Here is an 8,909-nt window from a genome sequence, read left to right as displayed (position 1 = left end):
TAAACGTCAATTTGTATACTTCTACTATGCATATGAGATATATGTTTGAATGTAGTATTATCTAGAAACAATAAACGAAAATAATGTTAGTAGAGACATGTGCAGACACAATTTAATGTTTTGTTGAAAATTATATTTGGAATCAGAGTTATGACTTTCATACTTTACCCACTTGAGTCTCTGTAATCATCACTTCATTTTTAAGGTAATCATTAATAATTTCTTACCTTATTTTAAATCAAAATAATTAAAGTTTTCTTAAACAATTCTTAAACACAACCTTCACGTAGTTATGTGCGTGGTTAACAGTTTGTTGTGGTTTGGCATGAAAGTGGCGCCAAATTCACATCCTAAAAAGACAGATAATGAGGCTTTGTAATATTTAATTTGATATAATTATATGAATCTTACTATAAAAGAATTTTGCTAAAAATGATTTAAAACACGAAAACCACGGAACTAAGGTTATTTTAATTTTCAAACGACAAGGCATACATTTTGACAGGAAACACCAAAACATAACCTAATTTAATGCAACATAACCTTACTTAATTAGTAACCATTTTTTGTTCAACAATTTCTTTTTAAATAAGGAGGAACATTTTAAATTTCTTCAACAACAATAAAACCATAATAAACATTACTTACAGAAATTTAAATCAGAAAACATCAGAACAGAAAAATGTTTATATTATCTGAAATGAAGCATGTAACACGAATACCGCCTGAATTATTTCATTTAAAGTTAAACGATGCGATAGCGGGCGAATTAAATAAAAAATTAGCCAACAAAGTAGTTTTAAATGTTGGTTTATGTATAGCACTTTATGATATTACTAATTTAAAAGAATCTTACATTATACCAGGAGATGGAGCTTCTCATACTCGTGTTTCATTTCGATATGTTGTATTTAGGCCGTTTATTGAAGAAGTATTAATGGGCAAAATTAGAAGTTGTAGCCAAGAAGGTGTTCATGGTATGTATTAAAATGAGAAAAAGATTGATTCCCAGTTTTTAATTAATTTTTTAATTATTCTACTTTACTATGTTTCTTTTTTAAGTTACATTAGGTTTTTTTGATGATATTTTAATCCCACCAAACGCATTACAACATCCAGCTAGATTTGATGAAACTGAACAAGCTTGGGTTTGGGAATATGATACAGGAGATGGAAATAAACACGATTTGTTTATGGATACTGGAGAAAATATTCGTTTTCGCGTTACGGGAGAAACTTTCCAAGAAACTTGTCCTGCTGGGCCAGCTACAGGAAATACTGTGCAAGAAGCTGGAGAAAACGCTGAAAACAAAGTACCATATTTATTAACTGTATGATTTTTTTCAAATAACTTTGTTTTGTATTTATTAATAATTTATGTGTTGTAGGGAAGTATTAATGAACCAGGTCTAGGATTATTATCATGGTGGGATAACTGATAGTTAACTGTTTAGTTTATCATATTTCTACTTTGCATAAAATTGTTATTTTTGTCTAAAATATATGAAAATTAAATAATTTTTATAATAATAAACTAAAAATTGAAAACTCAGTAGTTAATTCTAGTTTAAAGTTCAAGCAAGATGTAGATAAAGTAATGAACTACCAAAAAATTTAAACATAAATACGATGCTGTTCATATTCAGAACTCGCTCGCTCGCTCGACTCGCAAACTCAGACTCGTTCGATAAAACATCACTTTGCCGACTTGGTACATAAATAACTATTGTACTAAGAAATTATGTAATTGAAAAATAAAATTAAGTTTATTAATATTTCATTTAAAATAACAATTTACTAGACACAAAAAAAAAGTGCTTAAAGATATCATCTAAAACAATTAAATTATTTATACCCAAAAACAAATTATCTATAAATATAAATTATCTATAATTTCACTAAAAAGAATCAATTTCTTCCATCTCGTTCTTTACTGCCATCTAAAAGCTTATAAGCCGGGAGATAAACCTCTTCATTACATCCAATTTTATATAACAAACTAGGATTTTTAATAGTATTATTAATACTTCCCAAAGAAGTATAGCCTTGGTCATATAAATCGCAATAAGGAACTTGAAAATACAACAAATAATCCCAAATATCACTGTAATTCCAATCAAGTAATGGAGAAATTCTCATAACTTGTGGCCAAGAAGAATCAGTCATCTAAAAAATTTAACTATTTCTCTTTAATTCTTTGGTGACTCAAAAAAAACTTACTTGACAAACATTTAAATGTTCAGAATACGGATCAGATCTTCTTGTTCCCATTAAACAAGCTTTAAGATGAGGTCTGTCTTCTAAAAATATTTCAAGACCTTCTTTAACGCCTTTTGTAATAGTAACAATTTCCAGATTATGATAATTACTGATAAGATCGATGAAAGAATTTACTTCATGGAAGGGATTTAAACTTTGAATGTACATGCAAATTAAACGTTCTTTGAATTCTGGATAATGTCTCTTCAATACGCAAAGAACTAGATGTAAAAGTACTGTGCAATCTTTACCACCATTGAAACTCAAAAAAATGTTTTCTGGTTTATACTGTTTAAAACAAGCTTCTATACACTGTAAAAAAGGAATTTCAATTTTAATAAATACTTTAATATATCACTAACCTCAATAGCTTTATGAATATGATAAAAACAATTTTTATTATAAATATTTGCTAAAAAATAGACCTCCTTAGTCAATTGGTTTCCATATTTTTTCTTAATTTTCTTTTGATATTCAATCAACAACTTTAAATCGAATGACTTAACCTCCAAAATTTGATCCTCATTCTCCTTATTACAGTTAATTTGTAGACAATTGCACTTATTTGAATTATTTAGCTCGATATCACAATCTTTAAAATAAAATTGTTTTACAAAGGATATTTTGTAATTAAAACCTTCAATATATTCTCTTAAAATGTTCTCAAAAACCAATTTAAGGTTAGGTTCTTGAATAATGAACAACCTTCCTAAATAAATAACCGGACTTAATTTTATAGAATTATCATACTCCAAAATCTTTGCAATTTTTGGTACCATAACACCTTCAAGTGACGTGTTTCTTTCATTAATAGATTGTACCAAAACGAGTTCCGTATTAAAAACATTGCATACAGAATTTAGCGTATCCTTTAACGTATAATCAATGATGATTAAAAAATCGTTCTGCTTCAACCCATGTTCTACTTCATACGAAATTGTATTAGGATCTCGTTCTATAGTTGTTACTTTGCTTACTGTGTAATGTAATCTGTTTAACTGTTCGGAAAGGTACTTTACATCACAATCTAGGGCACTCACGTTTAGATCGTTTAATATTAAAGTTGATATCGATCTAGACATGCTGTTGGAACCACGTGAAGGACCAAATTCTAAAAAATTGAACTTTGCATTTATATTAATATCACACTGACGTTTGTTGGATTTTCAAGATAAGTTAAAGTAAACACAGACAAGCCATGTTTATGAAAGTTGTGCCATCATAGGAACTGTAAAAGTGGTTTAAAATGTGAAAGTTACAAACCATAAAATGTAACGTCAGCACGAGGAGAAATGAAAAACAAAGAGATATTTATGATATTTATGTAATAAGTAGATATGTACTATCTTTTATTTGCCATTTATAGTCTGATAATTTCTTTAGATTTGGTCAATACTAAATAAAGAAAAACTACCATGTTAATTATTGTTATTTCCATCAATTCGCATGGTTTAATTATGGTTTGAGAATTGAAATAACTGATAAAAAAATCCTTTTCGGTTTCTAGTATTGAGAATTAACCAACAGATGGCGCCCCAAAAGAAACTGTCGATGTCAACAAATAAAATGCTTTCAAACAAAACATAACCTATTATTATAAAATCAGTTTTAATAACCCCTATAAATTATTAAACATGAAAATCGCCGTAGAAGGTTGCGCCCACGGCGAATTAGAAACAATTTATGAAGTTTTAAGTTTACTAGAAGAAAATGAAAACATTAAAATTGATCTGTTGGTGTGTTGCGGGGATTTCCAAGCAACCCGTAACGAAGAGGACTTACGATGTATGGCTATACCACCCAAATATCGAGAAATGTGCACATTTTATAAGTAAGAACGTTCACGAAGTGACAGCGTCGAAATTTATTTACAATATTTTGTTTTATTAGATATTACAGCGGTGAAAAGAAAGCCCCCGTTTTAACTGTTTTTATTGGAGGAAATCACGAAGCTTCTAATCATTTACAAGAATTGCCATATGGAGGATGGGTTGCCCCCAATATTTATTATTTAGGTTATGCGGGAGTTATTAATGTAAAAGGTACTAAATTCTCCTTTTTATTTTTGTTTATTATTAAAAATAATTTTTATAGGAATTAGAATAGGTGGTATATCAGGGATATACAAAGGTAGGGATTATATGAAAGGTCACTATGAAAAACCACCCTATAATGATAATTCAATGAGGAGTGTTTATCATATAAGAAATTTAGAAATATTTAGGTTAAAACAACTTTCCAGACCTTTAAATATCTTTTTATCCCATGATTGGCCTACGGGGATAACAAAATATGGAGACTGTGATCAATTGGTTAAATTCAAACCACATTTCAAGTAACTAAGTTTATTTATTTTTTAAACTTCTTTTAAGTTATTGTGTAGGATCAAATAGAACCAAAATTTATGTATATGTAGAGTGCAGCAAAAGTCAGTTAACTAATATTAATAAATTAATAAAAATAAGTAGGTGCTAGTTTTGTCCTGATTATGACATAGTCGATCATGTTAATTATATGTATGTCTCTTGAACTACAAATATTGGATCATACTTTACTATGCATGTTAAAAAAATGTATTATAGTCCATAATTGTTGCATGCCTTAATGGAAAATGACCCTTATTGTAGACTTGAGTGTTGCAACTGGTACACTAGGTGCGTTGAAAACCACGTACATTTTTACAAATTCATTCTCTGGAGCTATAAAGCGCAGTTCAAACTTAGCGGGCGAATTAACCTTCACAATTGCGTTTTCTGGCCATTTGGGAATAATTAAATGTTCCTGGTAGAGATGAGCAAAACTGTTATTTTGAAATCGCATTTTTTTATTATTACAAAAATTCAGCCGTGACATGACAAATAAACCACAAAAATAAAAGCATTTCGACTTTTTTCCGCTAAGGCGGTTTCGCCTATCTGTCAATATTTGCCCTGCTTTTGAAAATTACCTTTCACAAGGAACAGGCGAAATACATGAACTAAGCCTCTCCTGCGCAACACATGCTAGGTGCGGAAACAAATATTTATTTTCTTTCCACCATTTCAATGCGTCGTTGTTGCGAGGGAACTCCTTCGTAATCTAAAAATCGCTGTATTTCTAATATAGCCTTGGTAGTAGAACCTGTAGGTACGGGCTACAGGTTGGTAATTTTGAGCTGCCTTTTGAAAATCCTCCTAAAATCGTCATCTTCTATATTTTGATTTCTGGCTTCATTTGACTTAAATACACCTTCCGTTTCACTATCAGCTCGGCTTGCTAACTTGTCCGAAATCTTTTCAGCTACCAAAGAAATGACATTTCTCTTGTCTTTAAAAGGTATTTCTTTAAATCTTGGATCAAGAAATGTTACTATTATAGAGAGTATTTTTTTAATATACCAAGAACACATTTGACACATTCAGCGAAATGTCGTCTTTATTAACGAAAGAGGCAGTTAAGTATTCCTCTCCTGAAATATTTTTGGTCACACTTTGGAAAGGTTTAAGAATATGAACCAATTGCTTAATAATATCCCGTTCCTCTATTGTTAAGTGATGTTTTAGTTCCATATTAATTATAGACATAGTGGCTTTTACACGTTCTTCTAAGACTATAGGTATATTAACCGTTCTAACATGTAAAACATGGCGTTCCAACGTGTGGATACATCTTGAAAAAATTTTAGAGGGTTATTTCCCGGATTCTGTTGTTACCCTACAAGTCTTGCGGTAGCGCGGTGGTTTCTTTTAAAGTGCTCTACAATATGTTTTCCCCATCAATATTAACTATCTCTTCGTCTTTTAATCCATCACTAGTCACAACTAAATTAATGATATGAGCAAGACAACCTCACAGCGCAATGCATTTAGGACCGCTTTTCTATCGGCGGTATTATCCAAAACGACTAGGTATTAAACGTTTGTTTTCTATTTTCCATTCAGTAACGACTCTATTTAACTCATTTGCTAAATTTAAAGCGGTATGTTGAACGGAAAATTAGAATAATCTAATAAAAGTGAAATTGGTTGAAAATTGTCATTCAGAAAATGGGCAGTCACAGTCACAAAACTTTCCATATTAAGAGAAGTCCATCAATCAGCGGTTATAAAGACGCAATCGCCGATACAGTCACAATAGCAGATATAGTAGCAGTTTACTATTTTTGTTTTTTTGGACATCTCTAATTCCTGGTATAACATCGTCGGCCGTAGTTGTTGGAATGGTGAATCCAGAAAAGTATCTGGAGCTGTTCTAAGTTAATATGAACCTCTTAGTGGTCACTCCCAATTCTTTCGCAAAACCTGCAGATCCATGTTCCCACAATGCCAATTATGTTGATGACGGTAGTATACAGTTTGAACACAAACTAAAGTTTTGTTCAACAATAAATTACGTTTTTTCATCATTTGTTGTTATAAATTTATTAATATCGGTTAACTGACATTTGTCGCACTCTGTATAATGCATAATATGACTGCTATATATTGTTAGTTTCACACTACAAGATTATTTGATCCTATGGGACTGGTTAACAGTAGACACTGACTGGTTTGACAGCAATAGGACATAATTATAGTGACTTCATTGAATTCTTCATCTTCTAATGTTTACACAAAGGTGATAATTTAAGTTTTCTGTTGATATTTATTTAAACATTCTCTTGTATAAAAGTAGCACAAAAGTGCAAAGATCACAAGAAAAACATAGATTTCATGTGGTAGTCGTCTTAATAAAAGAGCAATACTGTCTTTTCAAAACCTAAACATCATGCCATTTGGCCCTATAGGTACCTATGTGCTTCATACTCGCGTTATCATGAACCCCAATTCTACCTGGCCATTTTACTTTATCTATTAACTCGTTTTTTATGTCTTGTTGCTTTCAGACCGTCGCGTCGTATGTAAACCAAGTTTTAGTTCAATTTTACTTAAACAATTATATTTTAGGGCTGATATAGCAGCTGGAGAATTGGGTTCACCACCATGCGAAACACTTTTACATCATTTACAACCAGATTATTGGTTCTCAGCTCATTTACATTGTAAATTTGCCGCGTTAGTACCGCATCAAACGGGAAAATGTACAAAGTTTTTAGCATTAGATAAATGTTTACCAAGTAGGAGGTTCTTACAAGTTGTCGATGTCGCCGATAATGGTGGTGAATTAAAATTAGAATATGATTTAGAGTGGTTAACAATTTTACATCATACAAATCACTTATTAAGTGTAAAAAATAATACGCAATATATGCCTGGTACGATCGGAACGGATAGATGTAATTTTACACCAACAAAAGATGAGGAATCTTTTATTTTGAATCGGATGAATAATAATTTAGAGATTCCTTTAAATTTTGTTGCCACTGCTAAAGTGTACGACCCAAATTGTATCCAAAATTCTTCTTCGCTACAACCAAAAATTAATCCACAAACAGAACAGTTCTGCAGTAGACTTGGCATAAGCGATCCTTTGAATCTAATTTTAACTAATTCGTCGAAAAGTTTTACGGAATATGAAAGCTTTGATAGAAGTGAAAACATGAATTCTTTTATAAACGATAGTGATGTTGTGCTGGAAAATAGCGATTACGAATTTGATACTAGTACACCTAAGAAAGAAGGAATCTATTCAAAAGTCAAATTGAATTTGCCATCACCCAAAGCTGATATACCAGAAATGAAAGAAGATGATGGAAATTTGAAAAGAACTTCTATTGAGGGAGAAAATTTAAATGAAACTGTTGATACAAATGTGAATAATTTAGAAAATAAGAAATTCAAAAGAAGAAATGCTAGTTTATATGATACTTCCAATATGGAGTAATAATTATTGCAGTTATATAGAAATTTGTAGGAGTATTAATTTTTAATTGTATATATTTTGGTGTTGTTCTTCTTCTTCTACTTTTGACTAGGAATGCATCCCTGTTTATCAAGCCTTATGTTTGGACTTTACTCCAGATGAGGAGAAGCTCTGTGGCTATTAGGCATTTTTTTTTCAGTCGTCCATACATACATATTCTGGCCAATCTCCTCTCATCCATTCTTTCCACATGCTTTTTCCATTTTTTTTTTCTTACTTTTGTCCATTTTACTACATTCTGTATGTTACATCTCTCTCTGGTAGAGGTGTTGTCTGCCTATCTTGAAATGTCACATTCAACAGATCTCAAGACTTTCATCTCACCCTAATCCTTTGTTTAGTATTCTTTGTTTCTACTGTCGTCTCAGTACCATATGTTGTTGTTCATTTTCAATAAATAAGTGCCATGAATTGTTTTAAGGTTTAAAAGAGCGCTTAAAACGCTGTGCCTAATGCAACACTTCCTTGGTAGTAGCAGTAGTTTAACACAACTATTTAATCTAAAGAAGAGGAACTAGTTAATATAATTCATAAATTGTAAATCAATACAAATAATAAATAAAATTTTATAAAAAATCCAATAAAATGTTTAACAATTAATAATAAATAATTTTAAATTAAATTCTTGTTTTTGACAATGCATAAATAGATGAGTATGTATTGCCAACCTAAAATCAAGTTCAATTTTACATATACAAATTTAATTTCTTTCTTAATAATTAAGTTATACGTAAAAATATTTAAATAATGTTAACGTTCTAAAAATAATCGAAATAAACACAATAATCGGGAATTTACAAACAGTTTTG

At 30.6% G+C, this 8,909-nt stretch overlaps 3 protein-coding genes across 5 annotated transcripts; 2 read left to right on the top strand and 1 right to left on the bottom strand.

The window, feature by feature from the left end:
* Positions 1-50: 50 nt before the first annotated feature.
* LOC111417334 (RNA polymerase III subunit H) lies at positions 51-1,552 on the top strand. 2 transcript variants are annotated; one of them, XM_023049576.2, is made up of 4 exons: positions 51-205; positions 651-977; positions 1,063-1,331; positions 1,389-1,552. In XM_023049576.2, exons 2-4 carry the CDS (start codon positions 683-685, stop codon positions 1,437-1,439), a joined length of 615 nt encoding a protein of 204 aa, XP_022905344.1. In that variant the 5' UTR covers positions 51-205; positions 651-682; the 3' UTR covers positions 1,440-1,552. The 2 variants fall into 2 exon arrangements, with proteins under 2 accessions (XP_022905344.1, XP_022905343.1); XM_023049575.2 differs by lacking the exon at positions 51-205 and having other exon boundaries at positions 532-977.
* Positions 1,553-1,747: 195 nt separating this feature from the next.
* LOC111417355 (FAD synthase-like) lies at positions 1,748-3,745 on the bottom strand. Of its 2 annotated transcripts, none has more exons than XM_023049602.2 (4): positions 3,674-3,745; positions 2,622-3,370; positions 2,221-2,571; positions 1,748-2,166 (listed from the first exon to the last, which is right to left on the bottom strand). In XM_023049602.2, exons 2-4 carry the CDS (start codon positions 3,339-3,341, stop codon positions 1,909-1,911), a joined length of 1,329 nt encoding a protein of 442 aa, XP_022905370.2. In that variant the 5' UTR covers positions 3,342-3,370; positions 3,674-3,745; the 3' UTR covers positions 1,748-1,908. The 2 variants fall into 2 exon arrangements, with proteins under 2 accessions (XP_022905370.2, XP_022905369.2); XM_023049601.2 differs by lacking the exon at positions 3,674-3,745 and adding an exon at positions 3,523-3,652.
* Positions 3,642-8,722, top strand: LOC111417354 (lariat debranching enzyme). The gene is made up of 4 exons (XM_023049600.2): positions 3,642-4,090; positions 4,150-4,301; positions 4,354-4,594; positions 7,185-8,722. The coding sequence occupies exons 1-4, from the start codon at positions 3,894-3,896 to the stop codon at positions 8,059-8,061; spliced, it is 1,467 nt and encodes a 488-aa protein (XP_022905368.1). The 5' UTR covers positions 3,642-3,893; the 3' UTR covers positions 8,062-8,722.
* Positions 8,723-8,909: the final 187 nt, after the last annotated feature.

Source organism: Onthophagus taurus, chromosome 1 (genome assembly GCF_036711975.1).
Source record: "Onthophagus taurus isolate NC chromosome 1, IU_Otau_3.0, whole genome shotgun sequence".
In the NCBI taxonomy this organism is placed as follows: domain Eukaryota; kingdom Metazoa; phylum Arthropoda; class Insecta; order Coleoptera; family Scarabaeidae; genus Onthophagus; species Onthophagus taurus.
The sequence above is the reverse complement of the archived record's forward strand: the minus strand, read 5'-3'. Positions and strand labels throughout refer to the sequence as shown.

Bases quoted from the DNA above. Each gene is read 5' to 3' on its own strand.
- LOC111417334 (XM_023049576.2), top strand. From the start codon at position 683: ATGTTTATATTATCTGAAATGAAGCATGTAACACGAATACCGCCTGAA. The intron at 978-1,062 runs GTATGTATTAAA...TTCTTTTTTAAG, and splicing joins TAGCCAAGAAGGTGTTCATG to TTACATTAGGTTTTTTTGAT. The intron at 1,332-1,388 runs GTATGATTTTTT...TATGTGTTGTAG, and splicing joins AAGTACCATATTTATTAACT to GGAAGTATTAATGAACCAGG.
- LOC111417354 (XM_023049600.2), top strand. From the start codon at position 3,894: ATGAAAATCGCCGTAGAAGGTTGCGCCCACGGCGAATTAGAAACAATT. The intron at 4,302-4,353 runs GTACTAAATTCT...TAATTTTTATAG, and splicing joins GGGAGTTATTAATGTAAAAG to GAATTAGAATAGGTGGTATA. The intron at 4,595-7,184 runs GTAACTAAGTTT...ATTATATTTTAG, and splicing joins AAATTCAAACCACATTTCAA to GGCTGATATAGCAGCTGGAG.
- LOC111417355 (XM_023049602.2), bottom strand. From the start codon at position 3,341: ATGTCTAGATCGATATCAACTTTAATATTAAACGATCTAAACGTGAGT. The intron at 2,572-2,621 runs GTTAGTGATATA...CCTTTTTTACAG, and splicing joins ATATTCATAAAGCTATTGAG to TGTATAGAAGCTTGTTTTAA. The intron at 2,167-2,220 runs GTAAGTTTTTTT...TAAATTTTTTAG, and splicing joins AACATTTAAATGTTTGTCAA to ATGACTGATTCTTCTTGGCC.